The 22828-nt window shown below is 42.5% G+C and overlaps 1 protein-coding gene across 2 annotated transcripts in view; it reads left to right on the top strand.

The window, feature by feature from the left end:
• LOC147666375 (la-related protein 7-like) overlaps positions 1-22828 on the top strand; it is a 203588-nt gene that overhangs the window by 78084 nt on the left and 102676 nt on the right. The window contains exons 9-10 of one of the 2 annotated variants that reach the window (XM_086949097.1): positions 3981-4141; positions 12167-12270. In XM_086949097.1, coding sequence (XP_086805223.1) covers positions 3981-4141; positions 12167-12270 — 265 coding nt within the window. Of the gene's footprint in view, positions 1-3980; positions 4142-12163; positions 12271-22828 lie in introns of both variants that reach the window. The other variant, XM_086949096.1, reaches the window with a different exon arrangement.

The following is a 22828-nucleotide window of genomic DNA, read 5'->3' as shown; positions in this document are numbered from 1 at the left end:
AATCTAACGATTCTATAGTCAAGTCCTAGCGATTCCAAAGCCTATTAGTGCTGTACTTACCTGCTAGTAATTTCGCATTCCACTTTCAGAGTATATGGTTTTCCGTGCCCCTCGGGCATTTGTATATACTGTGCTGACTTAAGTATTTTCGTAAGAGTTTTGTTTTGTGCTTAGTACCCTGTCCTCATAAAGAGTACAGGGCTGTTGTGATTCTAATAAATACACTGTTTATTTTCATAACACTTGTGTGGTGTCCTTTCACTTGGTGTTCAAGGGGTATATGTGATGGTATAACAGCTGGCTTAACACGCCCTCTCGAGTCTTTAGCCTTAGACTGCTCGTATCCACGCTACTAGGATAGCTGGTCTATAAGGTTGACTTACAACCAATCATCAATAAGGGTTGTTGGACTGATACATAGTGATCACTAGAATAGTGAGCACTGCATATCAGGCCACCTTCTCACAGGCGGCACCCGTGCATTTTGCTGCGGGCTGTCGCTCGCTGGCAGCTTTTTCTCAGGATTTCTAACAGGTGGCTACCTCCCACCGGGACATGGCACGCGTGTCCCTGAACTGCCACTGCTTCGATGCGCGTGTTTGCGTTTCAGTGCTAGCGAGCTCTGCTAAATGGAGATGTCGAAGAAGGTGTTCCAAATCTGCCTTTGGTGCGTGTGTGTGTATGCGGGGGGCGAGGGGAGGGGGTCATTGTTTATAATACAAATCTGTAAGCATCAGGTGGATATGTGCTTTTTAGGTCTCGTCTACAGCATTGCTTTAGCAATGCTTGTTTAGCAAGATTATAGTAAGGCTTTCAAAAGTCTATCCAAACTGCGGATTAGGTACAGTGCATGTGAGCCAGGCGCGTGCACATCGCCAGCCACATCACACATCGCCCTCACTCTATCGAGCTATCGCCCTCACTATATCTATTTATCTGTCGCCCTCACTCTAGCGCCCTATCTATAGCCCTCACTCTATCTATCACCCTCACTATCTATCGCCCTCACTCTATCGCCCTCACTATATCTATCTATCGCCCTCACTCTATCAATCTATCTATCTATCGCCCACACTCTGTCTATCACCCTCACTCTATCTATCACCCTCACTCTATCTATCACCCTCACTCTATCTATCCATCACTCTCACTCTATCTATCACCCTCACTCTATCGCCCTCCCCACAACATCACTATGCACTACCACAGCATCACTGAACGCCACAGCATTATTCGTCGCCACCACAACATCACTCGGCGCCACCACAGCATCAATCTGTGCAACCATTCACAAAAACTGGTTCAAATATGTTCTATCAATGTTTCAAGCTTTATTACAAATGTCACAAAAAGATGTTAATATTTCACTTCTGTTTTTGGATTTTCGTCACAATAAAATACACTGAATAATCTTCACAAAAGTTGTTTACAAAAGTTAAAGCTATTGCCATTATAAATTAAATTAAAAAAATGAAAAGCCATTGTTATTTGTAATATCAATACATCTAAGTCACGTAAATACAACACATATTGCATTACAATTGCTATAGGTGTCACATTTGCAAAAGTTAAAACTATTGGCATTGTAAATGACAAAGCTATTTTCAAAACCAACACATAAATAAAATATTTGTCATTACCAATACCAATAGCTCAAACTTTCCTAATGCGAGACCTATTGCATTGCATATAATTACACTGCACTCAATGCGACATGCACTCCAAATACCACTCAGTGCCACATAATTACACGCCACATAATTACACTGCACTCAATGCAACATACACTCCAGTAAATACCACTCAGTTCCACATAATTATATGCTACATATTTACACTGCACTCAACGCAACATACACTCCAGACAATACTACTCAGTTCCACATAAATATATACTACATATTTACACTGCGCTCAACGCAACATACACTCCAAATACCACTCAGTGCCACAAAATTACACGCCACATAATTACACTGCACTCAATGCGACATGCACTCCAAATACCACTCAGTGCCACATAATTACACGCCACATAATTACACTGCACTCAATGCAACATACACTCCAAATACCACCCAGTGCCACATAATTACACGCCACATAATTGCACTGCACTCAATGCGACATACTCCAAATACCACTCAGTGCCACATAGATACATACCACATAATTACACTGCACTCAATGCGACATACACTCCAAATACCACTCAGTGCCACATAATTACACGCCACATAATTACACTGCACTCAATGCAAGATACACTCCAAATACCACTCAGTGCCACATAATTAAACGCCACATAATTACACTGCACTCAATGCAACATACACTCCAAATACCACTCAACGCCACATAGTTACACGCCACATAATTACACTGCACTCAATGCAACATACTCTCCAAAAACCACTCTGTGCCACATAATTACACACCACATAATTACACTCTACTGAATGCAACGCACACTCCACACAATTCCACTCAGTGCCACATAATTATATGCTACATATTTAACAATGCAATCAATGCAACATACAGTCCAAACAATACCACTCAGTGCCACATAATTACACGCCACACAATTACACTCTACTGAATACAACATACACTCCACACATTACCACTCAGTGCTACATAATTATATGCTACATAATTACACTGCACTCAACGCAACATACACTCCAAATACCACTCAGTGCCACATAATTACACGTCACATAATTACACTGCACTCAATGCAAAATACACTCCAAATACCACTCAGTGCCACATAAGTATGTGCTACATATTTACACTGCGCTCAACGCAACATACACTCCAAATATAATTACACGCCACATAATTACACTGCACTCAATGAAACTTAAACTCCAAATACCACTCAGTGCCATATAGTTACACACCACATAATTACACTCTATCTATCGCATCACCACAGCATCACTCAGCACTACCACAGCATCACTTATGGGCACCACAACATCTTTATGCGCTACCACAGCATCACTGAACGCCACATCATCACTCTTCGCAACCACAACATCACTCAGCCCCACCACAGCATCAATCTGTGCAACCATTCAACAACAACTGGTTCAAATATGTTCTCACTGTTTCAAGCTTTATTACAAATGTCACAAAAAGATGTAAATATTTAACTTCTGTTCTTGGATTTTCGTCTCAATAAAATACACTGAACATAATCTTCACAAAAGTTATTTACAAAAGTTTAAGCTATTGCCATTATAAATTACAATCACTTTTATAAGTATTAATTATTTAAAAAAATTAAAAGCCATTGTTATTTGTAATATCAATACATCTAAGTCACGTAAAAACAACACATATTGCATTACAAATGCTATAGGTGTCATATTTGCAAAAGTTAAAACTATTGGCATTGTAAATGACAAAGCTATTAATTTTGCTATTTTAAAAACCAACACATGAATAAAAAAAATGTCATTTACAATACCAATAGTTCAAGCTTTCCTAATGCAAGACCTATTGCATTGCAAATGCTTGTTGCCATTTCCTGTGGTTACTCTTGACCAGTGCCCCATCTGAGTATTGAGCAAATGCTAGGCTATGAGAAAACAGTGTTTGTGCCTGATCAAGATGCTGTTAGCTTTTCGGTAAGTCAGCACACGTGCAACTTAAAAAAATAAATGTCTTTGCACAGAGAAAAGAGGTTCAAAAGAAGAAAGATATGCAGTAATTGCAAACTCCTATACTGCAGGCTATGATAGACTTATGAAATTCAGGCTCTATAGGTGGTCCTTTCCCAATGCAACATCAAAAGACATTTTATTGCTATTTCATGAGTGGTCTTTCCACACAGTACTTCCTGAGTGCTTGGGACAATGGCATTAGTCTTTTCAGAAAAAGTGGATTTTTTTTGCATTGTTCCTTGAGTACTACAAAGAACTCTTCTCCTACTAGCCATTCTTTACTCTACTCTCTTTCTCATACAGGAAGGAATGGATGGATCTTAAAGTTGAGTATTTGGCGTTGCAGAAAGCCAGTATGGCTGCTCTAAAGAAAGCAATGTCGCAAATGAAACAAAATGAGAATGCAGGGCAGATGGAAACTGAGACTACTGGACAATGCAAGCCTGAAATAAAAAATGGAAAAGGTAATTAAAATTGATGCCAGGTATAATATACAGTGTTGGTGGCTTTCCTTGATTCATTTGTTTAGCCCATATATTTTTGAGATAATGCCTTTGGCCTCAGTGATTGCAGTCCATGGCCAAATACATGCAAAGCGGTAGACACCTGTAATATGAAATATTTTGAAGTGTTACATCTATTCTCATTTTTGTGCGTCTCTATCATATTCCACTTTTCATTATCCTAGATCCGCGTGAGAGCCCTAGAAACTTTGCATCTGAGGTATGGTATGCAGCATGTTTCTGTTCATGGTGTACATGCTGTGCCCTTTACTACCATTTAATGTTGGGTTCATAACTTTAGAAATAGTTTTGTCAAAGTCTTCTGCCTTCAGGTGTTAGTTAGATGACTTGTGATCACTTTCCCTGAACCTCTTACGGTACAAGCAAATAAGCTCTTCCTCAGATCATCTTTTCCCAGCTGTGTTTCCAGGGTATTTACAAGGTGTTTGCAAGTTCTCAGGGAAGGCAGCCACACACCCACAAAAAACAAGTTCTCAGAGTGATAATGGCAGACTGTTGATAGTCATTGTCAAGGTAGACACAGGAACAGCTTCATATTTTTTCCACATTGTTTTCAGACTTCACTATAATCTTTAGTTCTTAGGTCTTATAGCAGTGACTCTGGGGTGATATTTATAGAAAATTCCCTTTATGAATATTGACCTTCCTTATATCCCCCAGAAATACCTCCTTATCCATGGAGAATAACAAGTACAATTGTAATACGAATAAAAGTAAAACCTTTACATGCCCAATATTGTTTCACGAAAAATCGGCGGAGTCTCCCTCAAAGAAATTTCAAAGAGGAGTACAACAGGGACACTGAGAGTATCATAATCTAGCCATAAAACTAGACATGGATGAGGGACAACTAAGCTCATCCTTGCTAAGTTTGCAAAGGCACCCATCCATTATACTGAAATCATCCCCTCTCCCTCAGAGGCTGGTGTATACACCACACTGCCGGTAAAGACACAGAGGATGATTCTGTTCAATCGACCTCAAGATGTACATGATATCAGATCGAGCAGGCAACTCTGAAGTTTGAAAAGAAGATCAATCTCAGCATTAGATTCCACCCCAGCAAGAGGATCGATCTTCACAATAGGATTGATCTTGTCAAGTGGATCAACCACAAAAGGACAGTCATTCTAGAGGGGGCTGTTGTGCCGAGGCTGATCAACCTCAACTTAGATCAACCGGGCAAAATATTACGGTTTTGAATATAGCTCAAAAACTGAGTTAGCTTTAATGAATAAGACTGCGGTATGACTTGCTCATATTATTCTGAATTTTTCCATTGAATAATTGTGCACAATTTTTACACCCATTCGATGTTTGTCAAGTCAAAATACTTTATTCGGCTTCATGAATAAAGCCTTAAAAGTTGCACAGCATCATAAAACAATTTTTAAAATACAATTCATATCATTAAAAGTAATAATTGATCCAATAGAATACAGTAGGGTTAGAATATCTACATCTGACACATGATTATGGAAGATAAACAGGGCACAAAATGCAATTCATATCATCAAAAAGTAATAATTGATCCAATAGAATACAGTAGGATTAGAATATCTACATCTGACGCTGGATTATGGAGGATAAACAGGGCACAATCAAACATTATAAAAAAATACAAAAGCAGGAAATAGAGATACCATGCCGTAAAGTGACTATCGGTTCTCCATACAGATTCTGGATCACAAGACAGACTTTAAAAAGCCTACTACAAATGTTATACAATCTGGTTTCAACAATTGTAGGTAAAATAGGGCAGGGTGGACCTGAATAAAATTCAGCTTCTTTAAAAGTGGTATTAAAAAGTATCTACGAGGAGCAATGTAAAAATTACAAAAAAACATGAAGTGCAGCAGATCCTGTGGAGACACTCCGTCGCAGCCACAGGGTGCTAGCACCTGTGCCCTGCAGCTCCCCTTTGGGACAGCTAAAAGCAAATGAAAATAATCCGCACAAAACCTGACCAATAAAAAACGCTCATGTGTAGACGGAGGCCACAAAAGATACGGTTCCATAGAGGGAATGGTTTTGAGCATCACATATTTACGAACACTTTGTTTCCCCAGTTCAATGTGATCACTATCCAGCTTTTTAATTGTCATAAAAGTCTTCTTGACATAATCCACATCCTCCATGGTAATAAGATCAGGTTTTAAAAATAAATCAGGTCGCCCCAACTCTTCAAAACAGCCCTTAATATATTTTAACCACGGAATTCGTAGCTTGAAATCCGGACTTAGAATATCCCTTTGAATCTGATGGTTAAGGGCTAGATCATCATTCAACCAGCAATTCAGCCAGAGCAAAAGGGGGTACATAGCTAGATTGTCACTGATAGAAGGTAGCCCCACTTCTTCGTGGACCACCAGGTTGGATGTACCCCTTGGCACTCCAAGGAAGCGTTTTAAAAAATAGTTCTCCACCACCTGTAGGGCATCAGTTGTAACATAGCCCCATAGTTCACTCCCATAGCTCGCAATGGCGACACTTTTTGACTGGTATAACTTCAACATTGCCGCCTATGGGCGCTTACCCATTTTGGTGGCAAAGTTGAAGATTGCTGTATTGGCCCTTGTAACCTCCCCCCTTAGTCCGCTGGATAAGAGGTCCCCAATTCAGTTTATCGTCCAGCAAGACACCCAAAAAAGAAAATGGCGTTGTCGGGGGCACATTTTCATTGCCCACTTTAAATGGGTACTCCTTCGGACGGATCCCGACCTGCATGATGTAAGATTTAGAGTTATTAATTGCTAGGTCGCGATCCTCCATAAAGCTCCAAAAGGTGTCAAGGAGGGTCTGCAAGCCCTTTGCTGTTCTAGCAATGAGAACAGCATCGTCCACATAAAGCAGGACGGGCAAACCCCGTCGACCCACATAGGGAAAGCCAGCCCCTGTTTTTACCAGCATTTTGTGTAGGTCATTTATATATAGATTAAATAAAAACAGGGCCAAAATGCATCCCTGCCGAACACTCTTCTCGGCGTTAAAGTCCCTAGAGACACGGAGATCCTCAGCATATCTGATGTTAGCCTTAGTAACCCTATGCAGATCCTCGAGGAAGTTATCCTCCACCCCCATGGCTCTCATGGATTGCCACAATTTCCCCTGATTGACACAGTCAAAAGCAGAAGATAAATCAATGAAGGCCATGTAGAGCGTACCCTGACTGGCGATTGTATACTTCCCCAGGATCAAGTATAAATTAAGGCTTTGGGTTAAAGTGGAATGCCCTGAGCAGAACCCATATTGAATGTCTGCGATTATCGCATGCTCCTCCGCCCAGGAGGCTAATCTTTTCAAGATTACCCCACCAGCGACCTTGACCACAGAATCAAGGAGGGAGATTGGTCTGTAGCACACAGTGCTATTACGGTCCCCTTTCTTGAAACCATTACAATTGTTGAAATGCTCCAGGACTCCGGAAAACCGACCCTGGCCGCCTCGTTGATCACGGCTGCCAGGACCGGTGACCAAAAAGGAGGATTAAATTTAAAAAGGTTTGGAGGGATTCCATCCGGGCCTGGGGCTTTATTACCAGATAGCCCGATGTTGCCCAACTCCACCTCCTTCTGTTCAAATATTATCGGGACATACATATTACCCTAGCTCGGGGTTGTTCAGGTACCATCACACCCTTAAAAATAGTTGTAAAATGTGCCACCCATTCATCCTCGGTTATATTTGTGCCCATTTCTCTGTACTTAACTTCTCGAATAGGGGGTGATTAATAATGCTCCAAATTCTAGAACTACTTGCTAGAGTGCTAGGCTCTAGTAGTTCTTGCCACCATGTAGGTTCAGAGGGCGATGGTCTGTGGGAAGGGGCACTTAACAAAATCCCTACCTTGGAGGTAATACCATCAAAAGTGTTCAGGACTCCCCCAGGACAGGTGTCGGGAGACACACAAGATGCAATCTCGACTGCGCATTTAGCCTTCACCTCACTGTAAAATAAATCCGGGGCGACCTGTGACCACTTTATTCTACGCCTTCCATCTGTAGATCTCATCCTACCCGTCACCGGAACTCTGTCTTGACTCAACAACAGCCCCCCCGCCCCACCAGAAGTGCACAGATGGGATTATGATCACTAAATGCACTATCTAGAATTGCAAACCTTTGTAAGTTTCTCTGTAAACCAGCTGAAATCAAAATATGGTCAATAAAAGAGCCCTTATACCAACCTTTAAACGAGGGTACACACTGTTTGCTAAGCGGAGCAAAAAATGCCATTAAGGGAAGCAAGTCAAAAAGGTTAAGCAAACTGCTAAGGGCATCGCCCTGTGCAGAGTGCTCAAAATGAAAGCCCCGCATCCTTTCACACACCAGCTCTTTCAAACAGGTGGTTGCAGGGTCATCACAAGGGTGGATGTTAGTCTCCCATTACCATAAGGCTGTTTGTAAAAGAACCACACATCTTCCTTAGAAGGGTGCTTAACTGGGCAATTTTACACTCTCCCTGTAAAGCTGTGATGATATAGAAATTAATGATTCCCAGGCTATTCTTTCCTCTTTTCAGGATGATTGCTAGGATATCTTTTTTGAAAAAAGGGAGTTGCTGGATCTTGCAGGTCACTGCCAGTGCTATGAATATGACCAAGCCACCACTAGCTCTACCGTCCACTGATGGTAATGCAGGGACAAAAAAGGCTTTATAACCCTCCAACAATAGGTTGCAGTCAACCAGCCATGTCTCCTGTAGACTAACCACAGAAAACTGCTTGATAAACTGCTACCACACAGGGTCCTGGATTTTCCCTGCTAAGCCTGCAATATTTCACTACCGAACATTATATGTTTCCAGGTTAGGCTGCTTTACGGGGGCTCCCACCAATAGTGATGCCTGCTGCCGGGGGCTATACCTCCCTCACTCCTCCATACCACCAGACACAGTATCTTGGGTGGTTGGGCAAAGGTCCTCCTGCCTTTGGGATAATTCTCCTGCTGCCTCGGGCCTCAAATATTGTCAGTGACACTCTTCCAGCCTAGAGAGGGCTGAGAATCTATTTGAGAGCTCCAGCCGGGGGACCGACTGGTGCCCATCAGGTCGCCCTACACCTCCAAGTTGTAAAGAAGGACCCGCCCCCAACGCCACAGTAGATCTTTGAGCCGGTCCATTAAAAAGCAAATTTGAATTCAACCGACTTCTGGGGTCGATCTTATAGAAGTAACCCAGTCGGAAAGCCTTTATACCATAGTCTCTATGAGTGGAATTAAGGTAAACGTCCCGAAGAATTCTATCCACAAGGTAACTGCTATTAAAATTCACAATGATAGTCACCCCCTTCGTGTTTCCTCGAGCTCTCTATCCACCCCACTCGACGCGCCATAATGATGTTACATTCCACCATTGGTCCCATGGAGGTATTACTTGATAGCCAATGGGTTACGTTGTTTCTAAGTTTTGTAAAAATTTCCTGTGATCCATGGGGGAGTGGCGGGACATTTGTCAGAATCACTACCAGGGGCGTAGATTGTGGTAGAAGATCGACAACTGCTAAGTTCTGATTGGCAGAAATGGGGGGTCCCTGGTGCTCAGCCAAGGCTCTACCTGTCCACTGAAGAGCCCTGTCCCTGCCCAGTAGTTGGTCGATCCCCAATAGTATCTGATCGAGCACTTACACAGTCCGCTAACCTACCTAAGTTATTTGCAACCATATTGGTGCTACAGTGTTAAGTACTATTGGGAGGGTGGCAGACTGCTGCTTCTGCAGGTGGAGGGCATGGCGTCCTAGTGACTATATTTAAATTTGAAGGCACTGAATTGGGGATATTTGAGGAATCTAAATGCTTAATTTGTTCTACCTAGATCTTCTCGATGCGATTCAATTTGTCTACAATAGGACTCATTCAACATACAGCTCATTGTGGATTTAAAGGCCTCCAACATATCCTGATTGACTGTATTATCCATTAAATGAGCACCTACCTTGTATTTGAGGACCGGGTGCATTTAATTTGATTTTTTTTTTGCCTGCCTGTCTATTGGCTTAGACTTCCTTTTAGAACTCCCGCTAGACCTGAGGGCCCTCTTAATATTTCCTAAAGGGCCCACATTACCAGGTACTTCCCGAGGCACTGGGTTCAAGGTGCCATCAAACCCCTCAGACCCCAACGGGGGGGCTGATGCACCGCTCTCCTTATTTGCAATAATTTCAGAGGGAGAAAGTACTCTACGGACTGCCAGACAGGGAGTACCCTGGGTATGCGATGGGACTTCAATTATCTGGGAGTTTTCGCTCAACCCAGGGGATGATAGGGTACTCAGGGAATCAATGGCGGTTTCCCTTGATGAAGTAATGATCCCCCCCCAACCCCCCCCCCTAAGAGACAGTACGCCTTTGGAGGGCGATCTAGACAAACGCCTATTTACTAATTTAATTTCCCTATCGATGACAGAAGCAGCTCTTATCAAGAAGTCATCCATAGTTGTAAAATTAGCCCTAGTGGCAACCCTCACCCCCTCTTGGCATACTTGAGTCTTCTTTCTCCCCATAATGCACATGCGTATACCTCCCTACACCTGCTGAAGATGAAAGCCCAAACACTAATACAATACCAAGTTCCCTAAAATATAAGACTAACTCCACTAGATAGTCTACAACACACCTCTGCAGGCAACCCACTCAACAAGACAACCAATCAAGAGTCCAGACCACAAAGAGGTCTCACCATAGGTTGTTACAAGTGGGAACCAAGCGAGTGGGCCCGGCCCTTGACAGGTAAGGACGGGCCCGCCCTTGGACCGGGCACAGCCCGGGCACGCCTGCGCTGCGGGAGTCTTGGCCCCCTTTTGAGCACCTCCTGGCGCTCAACGGAGCGGTACGCATGCCGGTATGCGCGCCGCACGGGATGCTGGTAAAGGTAGTTCCTATGCGGGCAGGCAATGGCGTCCCCAGGTGCCTTGCGCAGGTCAGCAGTGGTGTCCCCATAATTGATGGCAACAGCAGGCTTTTATCAGTGAGGCAGGTCCTTCCAGCAACGCACGGCAGGTAAATCAGAATGGGTTCCCCTGTAAATCAGAATGGGCTCAATTGTGTATTGATTTTTAAATATTTTTACCCAGTGGCTTTTGAAAAGCATTTGGTCAGTTTTTTCTAGTGGTTGACATATTTAGTTTATATCTTACATATATTGTTTGCACAGCTGATTTGCACACACCATGTGCACGTTTGTTGAAGAATACACTACTGCACAGCTTAAGCAAATTGTTTAGAAACCACTTCATCTCGGTGTATCAGATTATTTGGGCATAGTGGAAACTTAGTCGCAATGTACAACGAGATTGTGACATATCTTCCCACTGTCCATTATTCCAGTTCTTTACAGAAATCAGTCTGCTTAAAGCCTCGTTTGGCCTATACTGTTTTCCATCCCAGAATTAAGATTTTAAAATCTGATTATCCGCAAGTTCTGAAGGAAAGTAAGAAAAGAAAAGAAAAATGTTCTTCATAGTGATTGCGGTATCGTGAGTCTCCCCTCAAATAGCATATGCTATTCTATCACCTTCCACAATTTTGGGGATGGGAGAAGAAAGAAATTCAAGAACTGGGGTTGGTGTTTGATGACAAAGTGGGGAAAGATTACTTTTTTCCTTTTTCTGCCATGCAACATGATGCAGTCCCGAATTTTGTACTGAATTATGAAGGTTTTTAGCTCTGCTGTTCCATCTCATGGTACTGCGATTATTATTTACATTGCTTACATTTCTGGTATTGATGACTACTCGCATGAAATTATATTAATGTTTTTTTGGCATTTGTAAGCATTATATACATCAAAGTTGTTTACTACGGCATTGTAAATACAATGTTAAACACATACATATTTACCAAACTCTTTATTACTTAAAAGAAAAATGATGGTATAATGCTAGTTTATCACTTAATGTGAAGTAGTGATAATCACTTTTTTCGCTTATTTGTATATATAATCTGTTTTTTCCTTCCCATTTTCATAGTAGCTGCTGACAAAGAAATGGTAAGCCCGATGGGGCCACAGTTTGTCACTGGAGTCATAGTGAAGCTCACATGCACTGAGCCCCTCCCTGGGAGAAAAGTGATCAAGGTAAATGTTCTTATTTTGTTAAGGTTTCTTTTTTCCTGCATACCCACAGGACCATTAATCCTTCTTTGATGTAACAAAAAAAAATTCTATTTGTGGCTTCTGAAACCAGTATTACCAGCAAAGAAATTGTTCTATATTTGCAGGGTGGCGAGTTGCCCATTGTTCATTTGTACATTCCTGAAAATTTCAGAAAATTCTTCACTTTTTTGCTTTTTCAATTTTATTCGAATGAAGGTCCTGCATTGAGTCGTTATGACAGTGCCTTTTGAAAGCATTGCTCTTTACATGTGTTTGTGACTGTCTTCAGGATTGGTCAAAGCGAAGCTATATCCCTGTATTGTTTTTTGTGTGCAAGGGATCATACAGCTTTGTGTGCCGTATTGTGTTCTTTTCTTTCAGCAAATTTTTTATTGTGTTGACTAATGACTTGTTTTCTTGGCTTTGTTATTAATCATTTTTCTTCCGGTAGTTGCATTTCAATAAAATAACAAATGCAGATTTCATACACTTAGTCCTGAGATAAGGAAGGCAGCCCTCACATTGAATGTTTATTATTGATTGTGGTACAGACGCCACTCGATATTTAGGTTTCCAGCATCCTTCAACCTTAAATGAATGCCTTTGAAAGTCCTCATTTGGAAAAACAGAAGTATAAGGCAGTGACCACCACAGCTGGTTAAGGCCACTTGTTGAAGTTTATCTGATGGCATTACCCTCCAGAGTCTAGACTATTGTACTTAACAGTAGGGGGAGACCCATGTTTTTAGGTCGAAGCCTGCATTGCAGGGCATGCCCTGCTGCAGGCAAAGAGATATTGTGAGCAGGGGATTTCAGTATGGCGTGAAGCCACCCCCCTTTTTTCCATTGGCAGGCCTCTGGAAACGGAGGCCTGCCATTGGAAAAAGCTCCTGTTTAGCAGATGTGTCTGCTCTGGATCCTGCCTCTCGAGGACTCCATGACCTGCCTTACGGTAGCACGACAATATTTTTAGAAATATCGCCTTGGCAACCATGAGGCAGCTCAGGGAGTCCTGGAGGGGCAGGATTCAGTATCCTGTTTCCGCCCTGTTTTTTTTTGTTGTTTTTTTTTTTTGTTTTGTTTGTGCCGTCATTCCTGTGAGTTCCTGGGCGGTAGAGGAGGTAGGGGAGAGGCGGTGCTGGTTCTTTCACGACATTGGTTACAGGCCTAATTTACAAATCATCTAATTCTCATGTGCCGAAAAAACTTGCATGATGTTTGGTTCTTTGAAAAGTGCTCTAATGAAAGACAAGACCCTGGATTCTATTTTAGTTACGTGCGGCTCTCTGGCATGCAGCATTTCATTTAGAAAAATCACGGCCACACACTTTTCCTATAGCGGGCTCCCCAAACCATTTCTTTCTTGAAAATTACACTTTCATATGCAGCAGCCCGCCATGCATATTGTTCGAGACGGCCACTTTCTGCGGCTCGAGCTGGAGCTGCCTCCTTCCCCGCCCCTCAGGTAAAGGTTTGCTGCTTGCGCCGCTATTACAGGCTGAGAGTTAATAGTGGGCAACCCCGTATACCCTTGAGGGTTTGGGCAAAAAGTATGATAGGGTAAAGATACCTTCAAGGGATTTTAGTAAAACAAGAATTTTGGAATCACTTAAGGAATTAAATTGTGTGGGCTTAGTGATTTGAGCCCACTAGTGCTGGTTATGCAACAACAGAGATTGATGTATATTCAAGACTGTCACTTGTTAGTGATCAGAAAAAGGAGAGAGCAAAAAGGGATTGAAAGACGGGTGTATATTTAAAAGTTTTTTTTAATCTTTTATCAAATCAAGTTAAAATGTTGGGTACAAGATGAACAGCAATGACGCAGAAGGGAAAATACATCAGTCTACACAGCCCTTACATCAATTGCTCAAGCTTTTCTACCTATCACAGAATTAATTAAACATTCAATGGTAGATAAAGCCACAGTCGACGTTTCGGTCTCTATTTTTTCGTGTGAGAGACCATCCTCAGGACATGGATTTCATATCTTGAGTACCCTAGAAACGATAACAGATTCATAATTAAAATACTGTCTCTACCCATTGAAGAGATAATCTACATCATATATATAACACCCAAAAAGCTCTCAATTATTAAAAATGAAAATTATATTTGAAAATACCTATTAATGGAGACACAATCATAGCAGTTGTGAGATAACAGATTCAATCCATTTTATGAGCTTTCAAATTTCAGCTAATATTTACACCATAAATGTCATTCAAAGGATACATTCCACAAGTAAAATCATCGTGTTTAAGGAATGCTTCACTCTTGTGTAATGCATATCCTAGTCACTGTTAATGGAAACACAGTCATAGCAGTTGTGGAATACAAAGTTTTCAATACAATTTATGAGCTTTCAAATTTCAGCTATTGTTTACACTGTGACTGACATTTGAAGGATACATTCTGTAAATAAAATAGAACAAAAAATCATCGTGTTTAAAGAATGCTTCAATCTCGTGCACTGCATATGCTAGTCAGTAAAAATTCAATATCATCACAATATCATACGTATCACATCTGTCGTCATTTGTATTGACATAAAGAAGTATGTTTTCACACAGGGAATCTCTTGGACTGACACCAAGTGTTAACGTTCTATGCTTGGTTGAAATATTATCCTGCAGCGATTAACAAACTAGAACAGGGATACTTTTCTCAGGTTGTTTAAAAATAATCCACAAGTAGAGTGAGGGCTGGGTGAAAAAATTACCCCTTATTTGTAACATATTTTTATACCTTGTTCATATAAGCGCATGGATCAGAGACTCGATTGTCTAGCGCTGCTGCCGGTTGAGTAATTAGCGGTTTGCGGTGACGTACCCTGTGTTAGAATGATCAAACAGAGTAGGTTTTGGTTACATTACATATCCTTATATTAAATTGGGTTTTTGTTCAAATCACTGATTCCTTGCTTTTTACCTTATGGGAGCCAGCAGGTGTCCTGGGCAGGTAGGATGATTTGCACCGCGAAGGCTAAGAATTGCCGTAAGGAAGCCTGTATTTGCGGATGATATAAAGGCGATAAAGGTTGTGGTAAGGCTAATGATATCCAACATTCGCATATATAATTTCAAACTTTAGACTTAAGGTTTACCGTTAATCTGATCTTTCGCCCATATATTCTACGGCCTAAAACCAGCCTTTATATCTGAGCACTCTGTAATGTTTATGTAGCTGGCAAACTAACTAATTGGTCGGTACCAGTGGATAGATTATTGGTACCAATATGTATAAAACTGATTTCGTGATATCGAGTTCGACTATATATTCGTTATGACAAAAAATTCAGCTGACTGAGGCTGTCAGAATTTTGAGGCAAAGGTGAGTAATAGCTTAATAATCACTAAATACCTGTCCAGTCAGTCACTTCCAGAAGCCACAGATTTAAAAAGAAGAAAGGGGATCCTCGATAGTTTTAAAAGGTTCCCTAATTGTGGTACAGAAAAAGAACAGACATTAGATTGAACCCGTAAAACGTCTACCGTGATTGACATTAAGTTCAGATGCGTTGGTGTATAGTTAAACTAAACGGGTCAATACATACCTTACACATTAGAAGGTATAATGGCGTCTTCTTGCCAATGTTTGTCGGTCAGGTAGTTTGCTCTAAAAGTATAAGAGTCCACCATCCGATTTAGTATTTAATGTATAGAAATCGATCTATATAGTTTAATAAGCAGCGAAATGTGCGGGCGTCCTGGCTCTCATAGAATAAATACCTGGAAAAATGAGTCAGAGTCCGTCCTCACGCTGTAGTGGCTTCAGCAGTGGATGAAAGAAGTGTGACCATCGGTTCAGACAAGTTTATACTGCTGTCGTTTGGAGATCGACAGAGGACTGAGAGGCTAACAAGTCTTGAGAATTAATGAACAAATGGGCAGCCATTTTGTAGTGGTACATTATTCAATAGGTAACAGATCGATCCACGGTAATGTGCTTAGTAACCTATGTCACGGTCATTTTACGCAGTGGTCCTCGTTCAGTGAATTTGCAGTATAGCACATATTTATAGATTCATTAATGACCAATAGATTATTTGCGAAACCAGCATGTTGGATTTATGATGGTTATTTGCGCGGACGTTACGTGCATGAATCAAAGGGAGTAAGACCGAGGTCTTCAGTGTATCTAATACATATGCCTGGTTTCTAGTGCGTGCGGCTACGGAAAAGAGAGAGACGTGTCATAATTTGATTTATGACCACGTAGGCATTCATATTTGCCAATGCTAAAATAAGTATCAAAGATTAAGTAGTTAGAAACATATATTGTGAGAACCTATCAGTCCAGAAATTTGAAAAATAATATTAAGAGTATAGAAACAATCTGCATTAAAGTGTCATATACATTGAGTTAACATCTAGAGGAAGCTAAGTACAACACATTTAACACACAAGCGCGCCCCTCGCCCCAGGGGACTTGTTTTGTAACCAACCCAGAGTAACTCTAAAAGAAGTGAATACTTTCTTATGCCATTCCAAAGACAAGACCCTGGATTCTATTCATTTTTCGTGAACGGACCCCCTAAAAAATGAACACTCATTCACTGAAAGACCTACGAACTTGCTGCAAATGGCTGCCAAAGCTAATAAAACAGCTTGTCGATAACGGCGTGGTTTCATAACGATGTGAAAATAAATGTCCTTTTCCTGTTTGAGCAAGTGGGATTGTTAAAAGCGAAGCGCTGCTGTGTGCATTAGGAAGCTTGACCCTGTGCCACTAGGAAGGTCCGATCCCAAATGTGTCATTAGCCAAAACATTGAACGTGGCGCAGAGTTAAATATATCTACTATGACACTTAAGGCACGACGAGCGAACGTGAGTTATAAGTACCCGAAACAAGATACTCGCGGATTGCAGATACCTGTTAGTGTACAGCCAGGAGATGTATCTCGCGGGGTCTTGTGAATCAACCCCTCAGGATCCCGTCCTGGTCACGCAGCACTGCCTGTCTGTGTACCAGTGCAAAGTTCCAGGGACATCTGGATCAAAGGTGGGAACAAATGGTATAGCTGTTTTCTTCAAAGAACAGCGAACCAGCACATTTCTATAGTGTTTCGGGCAAGTGGAGTTTTGGGTAGGTGTGCCTTTGTGTTTGTGAGGCTGAACCAAGGTGAAAACTGCACTGTGGTATTTCTCGACTTTTCAGTAAAATGTTACTATTTTTTTAACTTCCTGGAGTCAAAAAATCCGATTCTTAGACACACGTACAATCCCAGTGCACTCAGGGAAGGGGGAGAGTGGCGTGCTGGCAGGCACGGACACCAGTGCAGACTGCACACCACCCAGCACACGATGCCCGGGGAAGCTGGAGGCGCATTAACCTGATTAGCACCTTTATTTATGTCTGGAGATTACCCAGCGGGTTATATGAATATCTCTACAGCAGGCGCATAATCCGTTGAGCTATCTTACTACTTCTCAAACAAGTGATCGGTATATTTTATATACAGAGAAAGAGAAAGGCTACATCAGCGGGCACGGTAACACCACATACTATACAGAACGAGCTAGGCGCAGATTTCTACAGGAGGCGCTTGAACCCACCACTCTGGCCTTCAAGGACGTGAACACATTATTCTGCAGGTTAGAAAGAGATCTCAGCACCATGGACATAAACCGCTGAACTATCTCACTAGCACTCAAGTGACCTGCTGAGTTCAAACAGACGCAGAGTGTGAGAGATCAGAGCAACAGGTGTGTTAACACCACAAACTATCTTTAGGCCTTGAGCATGTGGCATAGAGCTCTCTGCAGGAGGTGCATGGGCACGCTATTGCATCATGCGTTTTACCCATTGAGCCCCCGCTGTCGCAGGTGCATTAACCAACCGAGTCAGCTTACTGGGAACTACACGCACAGGTCTCTTCTACAGGTGCAGTAACCGAGTGAGCTGTCTTATTCCGATCTGACATGTGCCTCGTAGGATACACGTCTCTACAGTTACTACAATGTCAATAGCTCTAACTCTAAATAAAAGCGAGACCTATTGCATTGCAAATGCTTATTTTATGCAGATTTCTATTGTGCAAACTCTACCTGAAGGTATTGGAGCGCTTTACATGAGCTCCAGTTACGTTACACAAGGGCACATTCAGGCACGGGGAGTTTGTGAACAGCAGGCAGGGCTGCTCAGTACCACCACACCCACCACCATACCCACCATCACCACCCTACCCACCACCACCACCACCCTGGCCACCACCTCCACCCTACCTACCACCACCACCACCAAACCCACCACCATTCCTACCACCACCCTTACCCACCGCCACCCTCCACCCCTATCCACCGCCACCCTACTCACTGCCACTATACCCACCAGCACCCTACCCACCACCACCAGTAGTAGGTGGTGGAGTAGGAGTAGTAGTAGGAGTAGTAGGTGGTGGAATCTGAATAGTGGGAGTAGTAGTAGGTTTTGGAGTGGGAGTAGTAGTTGGAGGAGTAGTAGGTGGTGGGGGAGTAGTAGTAGGTGGTGGAGTAGTAGGTGGTGTGGTAGGAGTAGTAGGAGTAAGGACGAGGAATAGGAGTAGGAGGGGTAGGAGTAAGGAAGAGGAATAGGAGTAGGAGGGGTAGGAGTAGGTGGTGGAGTAGTAGGTGGTGGAGTAGGTGGTGGAGTAGGAGTAGTAGGTGGTGGAGTAGGAGTAATAATAGTAGGTGGTGGAGTGGTAGTAGGTGGTGGAGTAGGAGTATACGGTGTAGTAGTAGGAGGTGAAGTAGGAGTAGTAGTAGGTGGTGGAGTAGGAGTAGGTGGAGTAGGAGTAGGTGGAGTGGGAGTAGTAGGAGGAGTAGGGAATGGAGTAGGTGGAGTGGGAGTAGTAGGAGGAGTAGGGAATGGAGTAGGTGGAGTGGGAGTAGTAGGTGGTGGAGTGGGAGTAGTAGGTGGTGGAGTACGAGTAGTAGTAGTAGTAGGTGGTGAAGTAGGAGTAGCAGTAGGTGTTGGACTAGGAGTAATAGGTGGTGATGTAGGAGTAGTAGGTGGTGTAGTAGTAGTAGTAGGTGGTGGAGTAGTAGTAGTAGTAGGTGGTGGAGTAGGAGTAGTAGTAGGTGGTGGAGTAGGAGTAGTAGGTGGAGTGGGAGTAGTAGAAGTAGTAGTAGGTGAGTAAGTGGTGGAGTAGTAGCAGTAGGTGGTGGAGTAGGAGTAGTAGTAGGTGGTGGAGTAGGAGTAGTAGGTGGTGGAGTAGGAGTAGTAGTAGGTGGTGGAGTAGGAGTAGTAGGTGGTGGAGTATGAGTACTAGGAGCAGTAGTAGGTGGTGGAGTAGTAGGTTGTGGAGTAGTAGTAGGTGGTGAAGTTGTAGGTGGAGTAGGAGTAGTAGTAGGTGGTGGAGTAGGAGTAGTAGGTGGTGTAGGAGTAGTGGGAGTAGGAGTAGTAGTAGATGGTGTAGTAGTAGGTGGTGGAGTAGTAGGTGGTGGAGTATGAGTAGTAGTAGGAGTAGTAGTAGGTGGCGGAGTAGGTGGTGTAGTAGTAGTAGGTGGTGGAGTAGGAGGTGGTGGAGTAGGAGTAGTAGGTATAGGAGTAGTAGGAGGTAGAGGAGTAGTAGGTTGTGGAGTATGAGTAGTAGTAGTAGTAGTAGGTGGTGGAGTAGTAGTAGTAATAGAAGGTGGTGGAGTAGAAGTAGGAGTAGCAGTAATAGGTGCTGGAGTAGCAGTAGGTGCTGGAGTAGTAGTAGGTGCTGGAGTAGTAGGTGTAGGTGCTGGAGTAGTAGTAGTAGTAGTAGTAGGTGCTGGAGTAGTATTAGTAGGTGCTGGAGTAGTAGTAGTAGCAGTAGGTGGAGTATGAGTAGTAGGTGAAGTAGTAGTAGGTGGTGGAGTACGAGTAGTAGGTGGTGGAGTAGAAAGAGTAGTGGGTGGTGGAGTAGGAGTAGTAGGTGGTGGAGTAGTAGGAGTAGATGGTGGAGTAGTAGGAGTAGTAATAGTAGGTGGTGGAGTATGAGTAGTAGGTGGTGGAGTAGTAGCAGGTGGTGGACTAGGAGTAGTAGATGGTGGAGTAGGAGTAGGTGGTGGAGTAGGAGTGGGTGGTGGAGTAGGAGTAGTAGGTGGTGGAGTAGGAGGAGTAGTAGTAGGAGTAGGTGGTGGAGTAGGAGTAGGTGGTGGAGTAGGAGTAGGTGGTGGAGTAGGAATAGGTGGTGGAGGTGGAGTAGTAGCTGGTGGAGGTGGAGTAGTAGCTGGTGGAGGTGGAGTAGTAGTAGGTGGTGGAGTAGGAGTAGTAGGTGGTGGAGTAGGAGTAGTAGTAGGTGGTGGAGTAGGAGGAGTAGTAGTAGGTGGAGTAGTAGGTGGAGTAGTACTAGGTGGAGTAGGAGAAGTAGGAGAAGTAGTAGGAGTAGTAGGTGGCGGTGAAGTAGTAGGTGGTGGTGGTGAAGTAGTAGGAGTAGTAGGTAGTGGAGTAGGAGTAGTAGGTGGTGCAGTAGTATAAGGAGTAGTAGGTGATAGAATAGTAGTAGTAGGTGGTGGAATAGTAGTAGTAGGTGATGCAGTAGGAGTAGTAGGTGGTGTAGTACGTGTAGTAGGAGTAGTGGTGTAGTAGGAGTAGTAGGAGTAGTGGTGTAGTAGGAGTTGTAGGTGGAGTAGGAATAGTAGGTGGTGGATTAGGAGGAGAAGGAGTAGTAGTAGTAGGAATAGTGGTAGTATATGGTGTAGTAGGAGTAGTATGTGGTGTAGTAGGAGTAGCAGGGGGTGGAGTAGGAGTAGTAGTAGTAGGAGTAGTAGGTGGTGGTGGAGTAGTAGGTGGTGGAGGAGTAGTAGGTGGTGGAGGAGTAGTAGGTGGTGGAGGAGTAGCAGTAGTAGTAGTAGTAGTAGGTGGTGTAGTAAGAGTAGTAGGTGGTGGAGTAGGAATGGTAGGTGGTGGAGTAGGAGTAGTAGGTGGAATAGTAGTAGTAGGTGGAGGAGTAGTAGTAGTAGGTGGTGGAGGAGGAGTAGTAGGTGGTGGGGTAGTAGGAGTAGTAGGTGGTGGAGTAGGAGTAGTAATTAGTATTTCTTACAAAGCCCTTGGACTATACCATTTCCTGCTGAAAGGCATTATTTTTCTCCATGTGTTCCTATAACTGGCGCGTCACGCAGTTTGGTGCTTGCTTACCCTCTATGTTAAACAAGCATTTGCAATGCAATAGGTCTCGCAGTTAGGCAAGTTTGAGCTATTGGCATTGCAAATGTATATGCCTTTTATTTATCTATATAAAACCAAACCCAAAATAAAAGGCCTAGCCATTTACAATACTACCCTAATTCCCTTACCTTTTATCTGCATATCTTCCCCTTCATTCTATTCTAAATACTCCATCAGTACAACACATCTTACTCTCAAACATATACAATATATGTTGCCCTCTACCAAACACATATAGTTTCAGCTAGACACAATAAGTCTGTATATATCACATTAGGCCATTTAGTACTATCTTTTTACTTTTATTTAAAATTACAATTCAATTTCATTATGTTTTACAAAATAAAAACAACACACAAAAAACAATGTCATTTACACTATCAATAGCTCTAAATAATGTCACTGCGAGACCTATTGCATTTTTAATGCTTGTTTAAGATGGTTTTTTAGCCTTTTCCATTAGGCATATGAGAAACAATGTTATGATGTCTACTGGGATCAGCCTGAGTTGCTGAGCTGAAAGTATGTTATATGTTTGAGTTTCATTTTAAAGGAGGAATTTCTTGGAGGAAAGGAATGAAGTTGGGAGATATTATGTGACTTATTAGAGTATATAAGCCATGACCAACCCTTGAAAACATTGCAATATTAAGACTTCCAGCTTAAAATACATTTTAGCACTGTCTGGTTTCCCAAGGAGGGTCCTGCTAGCTGCTGAGACCCAGTATGTGTAAAGTCCTGTGACATGTTGCCCACCACAGTTTTTCGGCAGTTACCATGTTCTCTTTGAGCCATTTACAGAGAGTAGCATAGAGCAGATTGCTTTATAACTGCCTTTCCAGATTCCTGTGGAGTTTTCATGCCACTTACATAAATTTACACATATCCCAAAATATCCCTTTGAAGAGATGGTTAACCCTGCCGAACTTTCAGGTGTTGAAATATTTACGCTGAAGTTATTGAACTGAAAGAATATTTCCAAAATTTGATAAGTCGTATTGTTTGCCCAGAAAAAGCGACATATGACTTTGAAAGTTGCGAAACACTCTTTGGCTTGGTGCTAGAACTCAGTAAAATTCATAATAAAATAGAATATTTTGAACTCTGTAACTTAACTTCAGATTTCCATCTAAAATTGTTTTATTCTTTCAAGAGTTCCAGAAATATAATTGATAAAGTATCTGGTAAACTGGAAATCAATATAGGAGATAATGGAAGTAATGGAGACTTCTAGCTGCAGATTCTTACCTTTGAATGTCCCCAGGCAGCAGACTAGATCCAGAAGATTTTTTATTAGCACTGGTAGGTGACGTCGTTTGGCTCTGTCAGTCATCAGCACCTTCTGCGCCAAAAGTGACGTTGCGGCACCTATATAGGCACCACCCAGACGTGCTGATGTCAGTTGTTTTCTTTCTGCACCAG

Source organism: Lissotriton vulgaris, unplaced genomic scaffold (assembly GCF_964263255.1).
Source record: "Lissotriton vulgaris unplaced genomic scaffold, aLisVul1.2 SCAFFOLD_871, whole genome shotgun sequence".
NCBI classification, from domain to species: domain Eukaryota; kingdom Metazoa; phylum Chordata; class Amphibia; order Caudata; family Salamandridae; genus Lissotriton; species Lissotriton vulgaris.
Note: the sequence above shows the minus strand (reverse complement) of the source record. Positions and strands in the feature narration are given on the sequence as shown.